General features: G+C 35.9%; 1 protein-coding gene across 5 annotated transcripts in view; it reads left to right on the plus strand.

Annotated features, from left to right (window-relative positions):
- PIBF1 (progesterone immunomodulatory binding factor 1) overlaps positions 1-18,473 on the plus strand; it is a 200,177-nt gene that overhangs the window by 38,764 nt on the left and 142,940 nt on the right. For 4 of the 5 annotated variants that reach the window (XM_059902534.1, XM_059902533.1, XM_059902537.1 and 1 more), the window contains 3 exons: positions 3,244-3,352; positions 3,624-3,805; positions 4,909-5,034. In XM_059902534.1, the coding sequence (XP_059758517.1) occupies positions 3,244-3,352; positions 3,624-3,805; positions 4,909-5,034 (417 nt within the window). The remainder of the gene's footprint in view (positions 1-3,243; positions 3,353-3,623; positions 3,806-4,908; positions 5,035-18,473) is intronic. The other variant, XM_059902535.1, reaches the window with a different exon arrangement.

Raw genomic sequence — 18,473 nt, forward strand, 5'->3', positions numbered from 1 at the left:
CAAAAGAATCATTTCAAAATGAAGTAGGTTGTGATGGTAAGATGATACTTTGAGTTGGTGTTTTGATGTCCTCTCTGCCACTATAAATCTATAACAATAATAAGTAAAATTTGAAAGGAGAAAACTGAAAGGCATAGTCATCAGAATAATCCAGGGTGGCCATGAATGAAGGGTAAACAAACCAAGATGAGTCATGAGTTGATAATTCTTGCAGGTGAGTGATGAAAGTGGAGGTGGGGAGGTGTCTCATTTTAGCATCTCTCTTAATGTATGTTTTATTTTCTATAATGAAAACTTAGGAAATAAAAACATAATAAGCATCATCATGTGCTAGAAATGGAACAGAAAAACAACCAAGCAAGAGTGGCCCAAACTGTGAATCCTTTGGTTCACTCAATAGAAAGAATGGATTTTTAAAAAATGGTCTGGTCACAAACATATAAGATAAACTGGGGGAAAAAAATCACTTTTATGTCCTTGATAAATTCTCACAAAGGTGCAAAAGAAAACAGATATATGAATGTTAACTGCATCATTATTAGAAAGAATTCAAATGCTTTTCAACAGCAGCATGGAAAATAGATTGTGATTTATTTTTCTAATGTAATTCTACATAACAATTAAAATCATTAAATTAGATCTGAATGTGTATATGGATAAGTCAAACACATAATATTAAATTTTAAAAAGCAAAATGCATGTGCCCATCTTTCTTTCTTTCTTTTTTTTCTTTCCCCCCCAAAGCAGGCAGTTCCTTAACTTTCTGGCATAACAGAAAGTTCTCAGGTTTATTTTGTAATTTCGTTGCCTCAGCCCTTTCTTTAAGGAGTCTTGGTTCCGTTTAGTGGAGAATGCTATTCAGAAATTAAGATTTGGGTCCTGGTCATTGCTACATTGAACGTTATTTCTAGGCCCTTTCAGTAGGCAGAGGCGCAATGAAGAGGCAAGTGAGAGGATGGCTTAACATACTATGGGTAAGATCGTACCGATACTTCTAATTCCAATTCAACACCACAATAGCTAGTTTCAAGGGGCTCCAATTGGCCAAATAGGTACAACTTGAATATCAAAATGAATATTAACAATAATGAGTTACAATCCATTGAACAGAATAAGAGTCCTTGAGTGTGTGCTAGTAAATAAAGAGGATCTTCACAGTAGAATGCCAACCAATAAATACATGTGCTTATTGGAATGACTGTTTTGTAACCTCATAATACTGTTTGATTCAAAAGTCATCATTGGAAGCTAAAGCCACTGGGTAAAAGTATATTAGAGAACAGAATGTTAAAATATATCCCATAGCAAATTTGGGTGAATATCTCTTACTTTCAGATGTCACTGAAAGTGTGTAGAAGCAATTATCCAGTTATTTTATAGGACTCAATAAACTGTGAAATGTTGTAAAAGAAAAAAATTCCCACAGATTACTTATTAATTGCAAAGGGCAAAAAGATACCTTTATAGTTGAGAACTTCGGCAGATACCACCTTAAGCAAATGATCAAAGTTATTGTCACCAATCATGAGATTAAGTGACATCATCTCAATACATCTTTATTTGATGTACTGAGGACACATGATCTCTTCTGTAATATTCCTGCCCAAAGTGCTTAATCTACATCTAGTCATAGAAAAACATCAGACAAATGACAGTTGAGCAACATTCTATAAAGTTGGCCTGTGCGCTACAAAAGGTCAATGTCGTGAAAGACAAAGGAAGGGAGAATCTTAACCACTGGACCGCCAGGGAAGTCCCGATGATTATATTCTGATTACATAAGAGAATATCTTTAACCTTTGGAAATTCACACCAAATTATTTAGGGATAAAGGGACCTAATGTCTGCGTATGACAAATAGTTGAGGGGGAAAAAATGCACATGTAGAATTGTGTGCGTGTGTGTAGACGTGTATACCTGTATATGTGTGTGTATTTTTATATATATGAATTCATATATATATATTTATTCACATACATGAACAACAGAGAGGGAGAGAATAAATATGACAAAGTAATATTTAGTAAATATTACAAAGTAAATATGACAAAATGTTAACAATTGGTGAGTAAAAGTATGTAAAAGAACATATGATATGGAAATTCATCATTGTATCTAGGGGATGATATTGGAACAGTGAGAAAATATAGGGAACTTCAGCTTTACTTGTAGTGTTCTATCTTTTTAAAAAACAGAACAAAACTTTAATGCAAATATAGACAAATGTAACTGTCGTCAGCTGTGGATAGCAAGTTCATGAGTATTTTGCTGTATCATGCTTTATAATCTTTTTTTTACATTAAAAAATCATAGCAAAAGTCCTTACTTTGTGAGAATAAAAACATTTGTATGTAAAGGCATAAAATACTTAAAGTAACATTACCAAAATATTAATATTGCTAGTCATCTTTAGTTGGTGGGTTTATGGGTGATTGTTATTTTTCAACTTGTGCTTTGCTCAAGTATAATTATAATACTTTGTTAAGCAGAAGAAATCTTAGAAGTCATCTTTCTAAATGAGTTATTGAAAATCTAATGAAAAGAAAAACAATTCTTAATAGCTCTCTCCATGGAAACACCAGGGGAGTAGATGAAATCAAGTGCAAAGGAACTGATTCTCACTGCAGAGAACAAGTTAAGAATTAGCAAATCTATTTCTCTGCTCATTTTTTAAGATACCTGTTTGTAGGTTTGGTCCAATTCTTGATTTTGCTGTGTTGGGGAAAGAGCTGGTCTGAAAATGGAAATTAGAATCTCTGGGTAATCATAAACAATTTGTGAATGAAATAATCACAAGAATGCCTGCCTGTGTATCATCTATGCAATCTGAGTGATGATTTAAGGCCTTTTTTAGCCTAACAACTGAAAGCCTAGAGCCATGTTTTAAATTCTTTAAAAGTTTTGGCTTCAAGATTAGATTGAAGATGATTAATGAAAAGATACCAGAGTGTACCTTAGAAAGTTTTATTATTTACTTTGCTGATTAGTGTAGCTTACATATTTATTTTTTGAAGATAATAAATTCATGTTTATGTATCTGAACAAGGTCTTGAACAGAGTCTCTTCTAAATTTGAAAAGCAGATACTTTATCGTTCATGGAATGACACTGAAGTGTCTCTGTTCAGTTTCCTGAAACATAATCGATGCTTTTAAAATGTTCGTTATCAAAAGAGACGTAGAATTTACATATGTGTTTGAGTTTTATTTTAGTAAAAATAAATAAATGTATTTGAATTTTATAGTGAGCGTGATGCACTTGAACAGGAAGTAACTGACTTAAGGAGAAAACATGAAACACTTGAAGGCTCTCACATAATTCAAGCTAAAGAAAGAAGTGAATTATCAAAAGAGGTAAGCTTATAGAGTCACTTGTATTTTATCGTACCGTGATTGTGGACACAGCCCAGGGCAGAATTGTGAGAGGGACATTTTTTTTCCTTTCTGATGTAATTGCTAGAAAGAAGGGATTTTTTAGTAGCTCTGTTTATATGAAAATTTTCATGGTAAGAATTAGCCCTCTTTATATGTTGGACAAAAGCACAAATGAAAGAAAATAACTCAGTAAGCCTTGAAAAGTAAGATGACATTGCTCTGGACACTGTCTGTCTCTGCGTGTGTGTAGGTAGGCACCTTACAGCATACTGTTACTTTACTGCAAAAGGATAAAGAATATCTCAACCGCCAAAACATGGAGCTCAGTGTTCGCTGTGCCCATGAAGAGGATCGTCTTGAAAGACTTCAAACTCAACTTGAAGAAACCAAAAAGGCTAGAGAAGAGATGTATGAAAAGTACGTAACATCAAGGTAAGATTTACATTATTTTCCATATCAATAGATATAAATTAGCACCAGCTTCTTTGAGGGAACTCTTGGCTTTGGGGAAGAATAGTGATTTTTTTGTAAGGTCTATAGGATGATATTAAGATAATCGTTCATTTTGTTTCCTCATAAGTTACTCATATTCTAATTGATTTTTTTCTTAAGATATTTTGTTTTTTCCAACAACCAAAAGCCTATTTCTTTTAGGTAAGGATATATACACTGTAACTATTTTTATTTATTTTTTCTTATGATATAACCTTTTTAATTCCCAGTGACTAAGATCTCTACATAAGTGTTTTATGGAAGTATATAAATATCTTTATAGAAGTATATTTTTGAAGAAAATGTAATTGTGTGGAACCTGACTAAGCTGACCTTTTCTTGACTGTGTGAAACATAAAAGAATAAGGAGACAGCACTGAGTACTGGTTTAAGATACAGGCTCTGGAATCAGACTCCTGCATTTCAATCCTGTCTTCTCTCTTCAAGTAGATGAATAAGCTATTCCTTTATAGCCTTTATAATCCTTGAATTATTTATTCTTAATAACATTTTTCCCAGCTTGTGGTATTTTTCTTCAGTTTGTGCTTCTGCTAATACCCTGTGTAACGCTTTGTGACTTTGCTAAGAGGTCACAGTGGCTATGGTTGTTGTGCTTAGAAGGAAAGGTTTTGTAAAGAGTACATTCGGGTCATTTTTTTTAAGATTAATTGTCTCCCAATATGCACCACATCAGATCATTGTTTCTAAATGAAGAACCTTCCATAATGCATTAGTTTTCAAGTCTCTTGCCATATGCGTTAAATTAGTAAAATATTTTTGAAGATGAATAATTATTCAACATGAGTGAACATTTTATATAGTAATTAAGCCTTTAGGGTGATATGTTTAAAAGAAAATCTTAGATGGAACTAGTTTGGAATGGTATTTTTAAGAATTTTAAAGCTTTATATCTAAACTGTGTTTTTCAAGTAATATTGTATGTAGAGCATATTTGACATAAGATATTAAAATATTACATGAAGGGCAAAGACCTATTTCTTTTACAAACAAAAAAAATGGATATTCCTTTTGACTCTTTGCAGAGACCATTATAAAACAGAATATGAAAATAAACTACGTGATGAGCTGGAACAAATCAGATTGAAAACTAATCAAGAAATTGATCAACTTCGAAGTGCCTCCAGGGAAATGTATGAACGGGAAAACAGGTAAAAAAAAAAAACCAAGAATTTTATGTGATGTTTTATTGCTCTTTGTTTGAAGCTTATAGTTTTATCGAAGTTAAACTTTAGTTCATGACATAATGTCTTTTTTTAATACATTAAAGAAAATTTGTCATAAATCTAAATCTAAGTATAATGGAATATTAAAGTTCTAAGGTCTTTGATAACTAGCTTAGAACAGGGTTTATCAGATGTTAGGCCTGTTTATTCTGGTATTCCTATTATCTTTTTATTACCCTGTTAGCTTTTCCTTTTGCCTTTACCTTAGTTCAGATTAAGGACAGAAATGAAAAGGAAATTAGAGAGTACTGAGATACCAGTAGTTCTTCCTGTAATATGCCAGTGATTTCTCCAGGAAGTTTTTAGAAGCTGGAATAATAATATGAAGTATTGCTTATGCCTCATATAGCTGCTGGTCCTAAAGACATGTTAGATAATCTTTAAGAAGGATCAGTTTTATTCATGCAGTTACTTTTAGAACAGCATATATTAGGTTTTCTTAGTGATTGGCAGCATTAAGGGAAAAATAAATGCTACTTATTTCAATAGCAGTTATTTTTATATACCATCATTATGGTTCATATGGTTTTTCAAAGTTGATGTTTTAGAGGGAAACTTTTTTGAAATGGACTTAATTGTCATACTAGTTCATCAGCACTGACTTGAGTGTATGTTATTATCTTTGCCAACAAGCAAGACTTTAAATCAGACTAAGGTTGATATTAGAGAAGGTTACATTTGAGCTCTAAGAACAATGAATTTACTTATTTAGCAAATATTTATTAAGGTCCACCATGTTCTGGATACCTGTCAGATGCCATAGATACAGTGGTGACCTCTGCCTTCACAAAGCTGGTAGTCTAATGGAGAAATAGAGAAACAATGATCAAACGTATGATGATAATGGAGCAAATGGCAAGATACACAGGATGAGACCACATAGACTCAAGGTGTATCTAACTCAGCCCTGGGAGGAATCAGGGAAGACTACGTGGAGGGAGAAGTCCGCATGCTAACACCTGCACGATGACTAAGAGTAAGACTGTCAGTTATGGGAGGGAAGGGAATTAGGGGAGTTAATGCACACCCTGGAGGCAAGACAAAATGAAATTTTTTGAACAAATAGAATAATTCAGTATGGTTAGACCATAGACCAAGAGGCAGCAAGTTGTAAGAGATGAAACAGAAGAGGGAAACAGGACCAAATCATGCATTTGAGCCATTGTCTAAGACCATGAACAATTGAAAGATTTGGGGAATATGCATGATATGATCTAATTTTATATAAAAAGACCATTCTGTGATGTGGAGGATAGACTGGAAGAGTATAATGCTATAGACAAAGAGGCCACTTTTAGAGGTTGTTTCCCTTATCAAGACGGATAGAGAAGATGGAACTGGATTAGTAGCAGTAGAGACAGGGGGAAGTGGGCCAGATTGGAAGAGTGCTCAGGAGATGGAACTAACCTAACTAAATAGTCAGGAGGATTCATTGGCTAGATTGGATTGGGGAGTGAGAAGTTACGGATGTCACCAAGTTCTTGATGGGGCAGGTGCAGGGATAGTGATGCAGTTTTTAAAGCATTAGAAAAAGACACGGCTTTAATTGGGAAACATGACAAATTTAGTTTAGTTTCATTAAGTCTGTGTGACATATACAAATAGAAAAGTTGACTATATAAGGTCTGAATCTCAGGAGAAAGATCTAGACATGAGCTAGACCTGTGGCATAGGTGATACTACTATTTTGTTTTACAAATAAGTACTTATAGTCCTGTGGCTCAATTCTGTTATGGATTTTATAATAAAGGCTTTTATTGGCCAACTTAATAACCTTAAAATTTATGGGATTGTTTCTATGGTAACGTGTGATTACTTCCAAACAATTCACATAGTCACATAAACCTTGGTATGTAATCATTTTGAGAATGCACTGATTTTTTAGTTTTTGTTGTTGCCGTTGTTGTTTTATTTTTTAAAAACTCCTTTAAAATGCATCCCCTGGTAACATAAATTGATGTAAACTAGCCCCTACTCTCTAAGATGATTGGTAGAGGTAGGTTGAGAAACAGACGACAGAACCATTTCTGGAAGCAGGGAAGCTGAAGACAGGTTTCCTTTTCCCCTGTGTTGTTCTGACTCCATAGCCACGTCAAAGTGGATACCACCTAGTCAGGGAACTCCTGGGACTGGGGCTACTGCCCTGGAAACCCCAGCCAGCCCCCGGATCCAGAATGACTCCATGGATATTGAAGCTAGGGTGGATGGTTGCCACCAGGTGGTGCCAAACTGCAGCCCAGGCCCAAAGACATTTGAATTGCACAGGACTTCTAGCCAGCTGTATGTAGTATAGGCTCACCTTTATCATTGTATTAACCTTACAATAATCCAACCCTGTGTTTTATGTGGCTGAATCTTTTTTAATCCCAGTTTCTTCATTCTGGCAGGATTTAACTATAGTTAGAGCTTACGTTCCACTGGTCTTTCACAAGGTAAAAATAAGTTGCAAATTATTTCTTTTGAAATCTTACAACTTAAAATAATTAAAGAAAGGATTTTAGTATTCCTTGTTATGAAACATGAGATTCAGAAAACACAAGTGTACACATTTGGATATTTTTGTGTCTGAGCAAATTAATCGTGTGCTTTGGACTTAGACGTTTAACTGTGTCAATTTTATTTTATCAAAGTATGCTGCTACAATATGAATTTAAATGGATAAAGTACTTACACTGGCATATTTGTACTTAGTCTCCTTGCCTCTTGGCCAATAAATATTTTTAGGAGAAAGTTAAATAATAAGATTAGAGAAATATGTTTTGCCTTTGGTTTGCTTTCTATACATTGGGGGATATTAAGAGAGTACCTTTTTAAAGACTTAAATATAAGACACGACACCATAAAACTCCTAGAAGGGAACATAGGCATAACATTCTCTGACATAAATCATAGCAATGTTTTCTTTGGTCAGTCTCCCAAGTCAGTAGACATAAAAGCAAAAATAAACAAATGGGACCTAATCAAACTTACAAGCTTTTGCACAACAGAGGAAACCATAAACAAAATGAAAAAATAACGTATGGAATGGGAGAAAATATTTGCATACCATACAAGGCTTCATTTCCAAAATATACACACAGCACATACAACTCAATAACAAAAAAGCAAACAACCCAATCAAAAAATGGGCAGAAGACCTAAATAGACATTTCTCCAAAGAAGACATAAAGATGGCTAATAGACACATGAAAAGTTGTTCAACATTGCTAATTATTAGAGAAATGCAAATCAAAACTTTAATGAGGTAACACCTCACACCGGTCAGAATGGCCATCATTAAAAAGTCTACAAATAACAAGTGACAGAGAGGGTGTGGAGAAAAAGGAACCCTCCTACACTATTGGTGGGAATGTAAACTGGTGTAGCTACTATGGAAAACAGAATGGAGGTTCCTTAAAAAACTAAAAATGGAGTTGCCATACGATCCAGCAATCCCACTCCTGGGCATATATCTGGAGAAAACTCTAATTCAAAAAGACATATGCACCCAAATGTTCATAGCAACTCTATTTACAATAGCCAAGACATGGAAGCAATCTAAATGCCCATAGACAGATAAATGGATAAAGAAGATGTGGCATATGTATACAATGAAATACTACTCAGCCATAAAAAAAAGAATGAAATAATGCCATTTCAGCATGGATGACCTAGAGATTATCACACTAAGTGAACTAAGCCAGAAAGAGAAAGACAGATAACATATCACTTATATGTAGACTCTAAAATATGATACAAATGAACTTATTTACAAAGCAGAAGTACACTCACAAACATAGAAAACAAACTTATGGTTACCAAAGGGGAAAGGGGGTGTGGGAGGGATAAATTGGGAGTTTGGGATTAGTAGATACAAACTACTCTTACATAAAATAGATAAACAACAAGGTCCTACTCTATATCACAGGGAACTATATTCAATATCCTGTAATAAACCCTAGTGGAAAAGAAAAAAAAAGATATGTACTCAAGGGTTGAGATTTAATAAAGTAATTTTACTGCTTTAAAAAAAGAGAGAGAGAGTGCCTTTTATTTTCTCCTCTTAGATGTGGAAAAGAAAGATGGAACTCATGCCATGCAATCTTGATATCTGCCCCTGCAGTCAGTCATACCAGTAGTTTGTGAAGTTAAGGGGTTGAGAGGGAAGAGGAAGAGAAGAGATAAAGACCTAAGAAAAGGCAGAGATAAGCAAAGAAAGAACTTGGGTATTTGGGTACATCCAGAATACTGTAGTTGGGATTATAATGTGTATGTGTGCTTTGGCTCAGTCTATGAGTTAGGTTTCTTGTCTTTTTCTGTACTTTGTAGTTGCTTTAAAATGATATTTTAGAGCTGTGGGAAATAATGAGTGAAACTCACTGTGGTGGTGAGATTTATTATATAAAAAACTTCTTGCATAGTAGGACCGTCTTGCACATTTGGAAGGAAAGCATTATTCGCTGAACAGGGAGTATATTATGAAAGAGATTTGGAATGAGACTAAACTTAAATCTTGGCTCTACCACTTATTAGCTGAGTGAATATGTCACTTAGTATCGCTGAAGTTTAATTTTCTCTTTTATAAAATGAGCTAATAATACTCTTTCACAGGGTGATCTGTAAGGTCTAAATGAGGTAATATGTGTAAAAAGTACATTATAAATTATAAAGCTGTATGTAATGGTAGTTACTTAGATACCTTTTGCTTATGAGAAATACTTTAAAAAATTATTTTATCCATTGTGTTGACAATTTAAGTAAAATGAGCATTATATAAAAGAAAACTGGTAACATTATGGAATTGTTTATCGTCACTGAAAGGCACTATTACAAAATATATAATTATTCTTAAGTATTGATCTCCGTGGCATTTAACCACTTTTTTGAGACAATATAGACAGAGTCTGCATGCCGTTTGTTTCAGTCCAAATTTCTGCATAAGATGGCTAACTTATTTGTTCCTGATTAATACTGTGAGATAATGAAATAAGAGGAGATAAATTCAGCTGATTGTTTTCCCAGAAAGTAAAACTACCTTTACCTAAGAAAGGCTCATTATTATAAATAGTCTCATTATTATAAACACAGAAACAGCTAGCCTCATAGTAATGCTGTAAAAAGGGTAAGGATGAGTTTGTTAGAGATATTCATTATACTCTTTATACTGCACAGAATATGGAAATTCAGATTGCTCTACAGTTATTTGAAAGGGGGAAGGCGGTAGGGAAAAGGGATCAAAAATATGCTTTTAAATGTAACAATTAGTATTGCTTTAGTGATTTTATTTTCCCACCGTATCAAGAAAAACCATCTTGACCACAATTTATCATCCTCCAAAAGTACTCAAGAAGAAACTTAATGACGTAAACTTAAAATATGCATAGAATCTCAGAGTGTTACTAAACACTTTTGAGTCTTGAATCTCAGTTTATTTACAAAGGTTAGTTGAGTATACCTACTGCATTACAATAGGTGAATTGGAACTAGTGTACAGAGGTTCCATTCATGATTTAAGAAATATATGTCCTCATTAGTGCTTAAACAAACTTCTTTCATTCATATCCTACCAGATATCTGTATAATTTTTAAAGTTCTTTCATGAAAAAACTTAAGAATATTCTACTTTGTCTTTTCAGTTAGACTATTCTGAAAGTATATGGCTTTACAGATAGCTCTTTCAGTATCTTAACTTCTCAAATAATTGTAAATGAAATTTTATTGTTAGCTGTCTTTTATTGTCAACTATATTCTTTATGCCTATAGGTGATTACACATGCGTTCACTGCTTAATTAATAATATTTAAGAATTTCAAGGTGTATAGGGTGTTCCAGGTATGAAGCAAGGAGAGTTCGGGTTATGCAAAAACTTAGATTTTCCATCATTGTATCATTCATAGGGTGGTGAGGGAGGCTGGTAAAGGGTAGGGTCAGATTTTAAAATGTCCTGTTGTCAGGTTATTTGGGGAGGTTTTTCCGTAAAAGGGTGGCATGATATATTCATTTTTTGTAACCATGGTGGCAGTGTGAGGTGGATTATGGTTGAAAAGGACACGGGGGCAGAAAGATTGGTTGGGAGACAGTTGCAAAGTTTAAGTGAAGATGAGAAATGGAATAAGAGCTGAATTTAAAGATTATTTAGGTAGCAGAATTGACAAGACCTGGTTATTGACAGGAAGTGGACAAGAATAACTCCAGCTCTTCTGCTTTCCTGGTCTCAGAGAGATGGATTGTTAGGCACAGCCATTAACTCAAGGTTATAGACAAGATTCAGAAAGGAAGATAACACTTAATTCCTGATGTTTTACAGATATGGCAGCTCTGATCAAGCTCCAAAGTACTTCTCTGAGATCACATGGTTTATTTGTTTGTCTATTATTCATTAAGAAAATTTTAATTTTTTTTTTTTAAGCCAGGTATTATCACTGCCTTAGCTTGAGTCCTCATAATCTCTTATTTATTTATTTATTTATTTATTTATTTTGGCTGTGTTGTGTCTTCGTTTCTGTGCGAGGGCTTCCTCTAGCTGAGGCAAGCAGGGGCCACTCTTCATCGCGGTGCGCGGGCCTCTCACTATCGCGGCCTCTCGTTGCGGAGCACAGGCTCCAGACGCGCAGGCTCAGCAGTTGTGGCTCACGGGCCCAGTTGCTCCGCGGCATGTGGGATCTTCCCAGACCAGGGCTCAAACCCGTGTCCCCTGCATTAGCAGGCAGACTCTCAACCACTGCACCACCAGGGAAGCCCAGAAAATTTTAATTTTATTATTGCTTATTTTATTATTATTTATGAGGTAACATTGATTTATAACATTATGAGTTTCATGTGTACAGCATTGTATTTCTACTTCTGTATACCCTACAACATGCTCACCACCAAAACTTTATTTTTCATCTGTAATCATACAGTTAATCACCTTTACCCATTTTGCCTTCCCCTTCCCCTTCCCACCACCACTCTGTTCTCTGTATCTATGTGTTTGTTTGGTTTGGTTTGGTTTTTTCATTATTTTGTTTTTATTTATTTATCAGTTTTTAATATTCCACATATGAGTTAGATCTTACAATATTTGTCTTCCTCCATCTAACATATTTTGCTTAGCATAATACCCTCAAGGTCCATCCGTGTTGTCACACATGGCAAGATTTCATCTTTCTTTATTGCTGAGTAGTATTCCACTGTTTGTGTGTGTGTGTGTGTGTGTGTGATATATATATGCCACACCTTCTTTATCCATTCATCTGTTGATAGGCTTAGATTGTTTCCATATCTTGGCTATTGTAAATAATGCCACAGTGAACATGGGGGTGTGGACATCTTTTCAGATTAGTGTTTTCTTGTTCTTGGACTATATACTCAAAAGTGGGGTAGCTGGATCATATGGTAGTTCTATTCTTTATTCTTTGAGGAATCTCCATACTGTCTTATAGTGGCTGCACCAATTTACATTCCCACCAGCAGTGTATAAAGGTTCCCTTTTCTCTAGATCCTCTTCAACACATGTTAATTCTTGCCTTTTTGTTAATAGCCATTCTGTCAGATAAAGGTGATAGCTCATTGTGGTTTTGATATGCATTCACCTGTTAACTGGTGATTTTGAACATCTTTTCATGTGCCTGTTGGGCATCTGTATGTCTTCTTTAAAAAATGTCTATTAATCTCCTCTGCCCATTTTTTAATCGGGTCGCTTTTGTTGTTGAGTTGTATGAGTTCTTTATGTATTTTGGATATTAACCCCTTATTGCATATATCATTTACAAACATCTTCTCTCATTCAGTAGGGTCATTGTTGTGTTATTGATGGTTTCCTTTGCTGTGTAGAAGCTTTTTAATTTGGTGTAATTCATTTGTTTCTTTTTGCCTTTGTTTCCCTTGCCTGAGAAGACATATCTAGAAAAATATTGCTAAAATTGATGTCAAAGAGCATACTGCCTATGTTTTTTTCTAAGAGTTTTATGGTTTCAGGTCTTACGTTCAAGTCTTTAACACATTTTGAGTAAATTTTGTGTATGGTGTGAGATAGTGGTCTAGTTTCATTTTTTTGCATGTGGCTGTCCAGTTTTCCCAACACGATTTATTGGAGAGACTATCCTTTCTCCACTGTATGTTCTTTGCTCCTTTGTCGTAAATTAATTGTCCATATGTGTGGGTTTATTTCTGGGCTCTCTGTTCTGTTCCATTGATCTATGTATCTCTTTCTCTGCCAGTACCATACTGTTTTGATTACTGTTGCTTTATACTATAGTTTGAAACCAGGGAGTGTGATGCCTGCAGCTTTGTTCCTTTTTCTCACAATTGCTTTGGCTATTCATGGCGTTTTATGGTTCCATATAAATTTCAGAAAGTTTTGTTCTATTTCTGTGAAAAATATCTTGGGATTTTGATAGGGATTACATTGAACCTGTAGATTGCTTTAGGTAATAAGGACATTTTGACAATGTTAATTCTTTCAATCCATGAGCACAGAACATTTCTCCATTTATTTGTGTCTTTTTCAATTTCTTTCAACAAAAAGATCACATAGTTTATAACTAGAAATTTTCTCTACTGTGCCCCAGATATAACTTCCCTCAGTTCTCAGGTAAGGCCCTGAGGCAAGAAGGGACCTTAAGGTGATGAAGCTTCTCCAGCTGTTTTCTATGTTTTCCCCAGGGTACTCTTACAAATATTATAATTTTCTTTATATACAATAAAAAATCTTGGGAAACATTTCCCTAATTATCATTCTCTAAGTGAATACCTTCATATTTTTAATTTAGATTTTCATATTTAAAAAATTTTGTATTGAAGTATAGTTGATTCACAATATTATATTAATTTCAGGTGTGTAGCATAGTGATTCGGTATTTTTATGGATTATACTCCATTTAAAATTATTACAAAATCATGGCTATAATTCCCTGTGCTGTACAATATGTCCTTATTGCTTACTTATTTTACACACAGTAGTTTGCGTCTTTTAATCCCACACCCCTATCTCACCCCTCCCCTAGATTTTCATATTTAGATAACATACTAACAATAGCTACTATTTATTGAGTATACGTAAATAGATGTATCACATATGTTATAGAGAGAATTAAATGGGACAGTTTATGAGGTTGTAGGTTTAGTATCCCCATTTTACAAATATGGAAGCTGAGACACTGAGAGGTTGTGATTTGTCTATGATCATAGACTTTTTAACTGGTGAAACTAGGTAGCTCTGACTTCGCAGTGTAATGCAGACTCCCATCGTACTGGGCAAGGCTATGAAAATTGACAAAAGATTTCTTATTGAAACTCTAATTTTGGACTTCCCTGGCGGCGCAGTGGTTAAGAATCTGCCTGCCAATGCAGGGGACACGGGTTAGAGCCCTGGTCCGGGAAGATCCCATGTGCTGCGGAGCAACTAAGCCCGTGTGCCACAACTACTGAAGCCCGCACGCCTAGAGCCCGTGCTCCACAACAAGAGAAGCCACCGCAATGAGAAGCCTGCGCACCGCAACAAAGAGTAGCCCCCGCTCACTGCAACTAGAGAAAACCCGCATGCAGCAACGAAGACCCAACACAGCCAAAAATAAATGAATAAAATAAATAAATTTATTAAAAAAAAAAAGAAACTCTAATTTTAGTGGTAATGTTTTTAGAAAAGAAACTCGGTTTTTTAAGAGAGCTTGCAAACCCTGCTTCACACTTGAGGGCTGAGTGTGGATTATTAGAAATTTATAAAAGCAGTAAAAGCATTCGTAATTTTGAAAATTAGGGAAGAGACCTTTATTTTTCTATAAAATGGTATAATTTTTTGACAGGGTCTGCCTCTCAGACACTACTCTCCTGAGGCTCAGGCTCTGCACTAATAACTAGAGCCCATCCCCTCTTTGCTGTATAAGGACACACTCCAGAAATTCTCCCCTATGTCTCCTATATTGGCAGTTTTCCCCTCTCTGTCATGTATAAACATATTATTTCTCCTGTTTTTAAAAGCCTCTTTTATCTACACTTCCCCTCCAGCCACTGCCCCGTTTCTTTGCTGCCCTTTGTGACCAGATTCCTGCAGAGTTTAAATACTCATTCCTTACCCTCATTTTTACAAGTCCACTACCAAACTTTGCCCCCATACCAGTCCAACAAAGCTGTTCTTACCACAGCCCCCAGAGACCATGTTCCCAAAAGTCTAGCGGTCAGGTTCTCTTCTTACCTTACTTGACCACAGCGATACTGAATATAGTTGATCACTCTCTACTCCTGGAAACACACTCTTTAATGGCTTCCAGGATCCCACACTTTGACTGTTCCCCTTCCTCACTGGCTGTACCTCCTCACTGTCTTTACTGGTCTTTCCCGTCTCCTTGACGTCTTTTACAGCTGCCTCCGTGACACCTCCACTTGGTTATCTAATAAGCGTCTTAAATTTAACATGTCCAGATGCAAACTTCTGTCCCTCCAACCTTGCTCTGCCTCAGTCTGACCCAGTGCAATTAAGGACAACTCTAGTCTTCTTCTTGCTCAGGCCAAAAACCATGAGGTCATCTTCAACATCTTTTTCATATTCCATGTGTTATTCATTAGCAGATCCTTTTGATTGTGTCTTCAGAATTTATTGATCTTTTATCATCAATAAATACTACCTTGGTCCAAGTTTTCATTATCTATTGCTCTGATTACTGCAAGAGCCACTTAAGTGGTCCCCCAGCTTCCTTCTGTGTTCCTGTTAAACAGTAGGTCAAATTGGATCACTCCTCTGCTCAGATAAAAAGGCACTCCATCTCACTCTGTCAAAGTTTAACTGATTAAAATGGCCTGTGATGCTACCTGATCTATGCCCAGCATCCCCACCCTCATTTTACTACTCTGTTCTACTCACTCGTTTAATCACACTGCCTCCTGTTGCTGTAACAGTTAGGTATGTTTCCCACCTCAGGTCCTTTGTATTCACAGTTCCCACAGCTTAACCACCACTTCTGGATACCCTGGAGCCCTGTCTCCTCTCTTTCTCCACATCTTCAGATGTCACCTGCTCTCTCCTATCTTTCTTGACCACCCTGTTTAAAATTGTGAAGGCACCCCACTCCTCCCACGCCTACTAGCCCACACCCGTTAGCCCGTTCTCCACTCCATTTTTCTCCAGAGCACTTAGGACCTACTGACATGCATTTGGTTTCTTTCCTACGAGAATGCAATCTCCACGTGAGTAGGGATTTTCCTCTGTTGTTCAGGGTTGGATTCCCAGGTACCAATGTCTGGTCTGTTGTAAGTGCTCAATAAATATTTGTTGAATGGAAGAATGAATTGCTCCTACTTTTGAGAAATCAGACTATTGGTTTAGATGAAATGAAAAGCTGCACAAAATTTATAATGAGAGGGATTTGATCAGAACCCAGCATGGTGACTGACATTTGTAGTCCCTCGATTAACCATCCACCAGAGTCACCTAGTTTCATTTCATTTAATATATTACATTTTATTCCATCAGCTACTTCTTAAACCTCAACACATTAATGGATTGCAAAGTGTTTTCCATTTCGGTGCTTACATTTTTTTTATAATTTTAAAAAATCATTTATCTACTTTTGGCTGAAGTTTTCACATCTATAAAATGAAAACAAAAATCTGCTTGAGCACCAACTAAAGTAAAAGGATAGGAAAATGTAGCTTGTTCATTTAACAGTAATCTCAAAAAGTTTCCACTCTTAAAATGCATAACTTCCCCCAAGAAACTGTTACATAAACTTTCTACTTTGTTCTTTTTTTCAAGTCCTATTCATTCACTTTTCAACTATGTTAAATAAAGAAAAAATTATCAGTCATTGATTATATAATAACAGATAATCCACTTGGAATTCTTTTATTTCATGCATTCTTTTTTTTTTAATGTCTTAATTGGAGTATAATTGCTTTACAATGGTTTGTTAGTTTCTGCTTTATAACAAAATGAATCAGTTATATATATACATATGTTCCCATATCTCTTCCCTGTTGCATCTCCCTCCCTCCCACCCTCCCCATCCCACCCCTCTAGGTGGTCACAAAGCACCGAGCTGATCTCCCTGTGCTATGCGGCTGCTTCCCACTAGCTATCTATTTTACATTTGGTAGTGTATATATGTCCATGACACTCTCTCACCCTGTCACATCTCACCCCACCCCCTCCCCATATCCTCAAGTCCATTCTCTAGTAGGTCTGTGTCTTTATTCTTCCCCTCTTGCCACTAGGTTCTTCATGGCCTTTTTTTTTTTTTTTTTTCTTTAGATTCCGTATATATGTGTTAGCATACTGTATTTGTTTTTCTCTTTCTGACTTACTTCACTCTGTATGACAGACTCTAACTCCATCCACCTCATTACAAATACCTCCATTTCATTTCTTTTTATGGCTGAGTAATATTCCATTGTATATATGTGCCACATCTTCTTTATCCATTCATCTGTCGATGGACACTTAGGTTGCTTCCATGTCCTGGCTATTGTAAATAGAGCTGCAGTGAACATTGTGGTACATGACTCTTTTTTTTTTTTTTTTTTTATAAATTTATTTATTTATTTATTTATTTTTGGCTATGTTGGGTCTTAGTTTCTGTGCGAGGGCTTTATCCAGTTGCAGCGAACGGGGGCCAGTCTTCATCACGGTGCGCGGGCCTCTCATTATCGCGGCCTCTCTCGTTGCAGAGCACAGGCTCCAGACGCGCAAGCTCAGTAGTTGTGGCTCACGGGCCCAGTCGCTCCGCGGCATGTGGGATCTTCCCAGACCAGGGCTCAAACCCGTGTCCCCTGCACTGGCAGGCGGATTCTCAACCACTGCGCCACCAGGGAAGCCCCCATGACTCTTTTTGAATTATGGTTTTCTCAGGGTATATGCCCAGTAGTGGGATTGCTGGGTCGTATGGTAGTTTTATTTTTCGTTTTTTGAGGAACCTCCATACTGTTCTCCATAGTGGCTGAATCAATTTACATTCCCACCAACAGTGCAAGAGGGTTCCCTTTTCTCCACACCCTCTCCAGCATTTATTGTTTGTAGATTTTTTGATGATGGCCATTCTGACCGGTGTGAGATGATATCTCATTGTAGTTTTGATTTGCATTTCTCTAATGATTAATGATGTTGAGCATTCTTTCATGTGTCTGTTGGCAATCTGTATATCTTCTTTGGAGAAATGTCTATTTAGGTCTTCTGCCCATTTTTGGATTGGGTTGTTTGTTTTTTTGATATTGAGCTGCATGAGCTGCTTGTAAATTTTGGAGATTAATCCTCTGTCAGTTGCTTCATTTGCAAATATTTTCTCCCATTCTGAGGGTTGTCTTTTCATCTTGTTTATGGTTTCCTTTGCTGTGCAAAAATTTTTAAGTTTCATTAGGTCCCATTTTTTATTTTTGTTTTTATTTCCATTTCTCTAGGAGCTGGGTCAAAAAGG

The sequence above is a fragment of the Balaenoptera ricei genome, chromosome 18 (genome assembly GCF_028023285.1).
Source record: "Balaenoptera ricei isolate mBalRic1 chromosome 18, mBalRic1.hap2, whole genome shotgun sequence".
Lineage (NCBI taxonomy): Eukaryota > Metazoa > Chordata > Mammalia > Artiodactyla > Balaenopteridae > Balaenoptera > Balaenoptera ricei.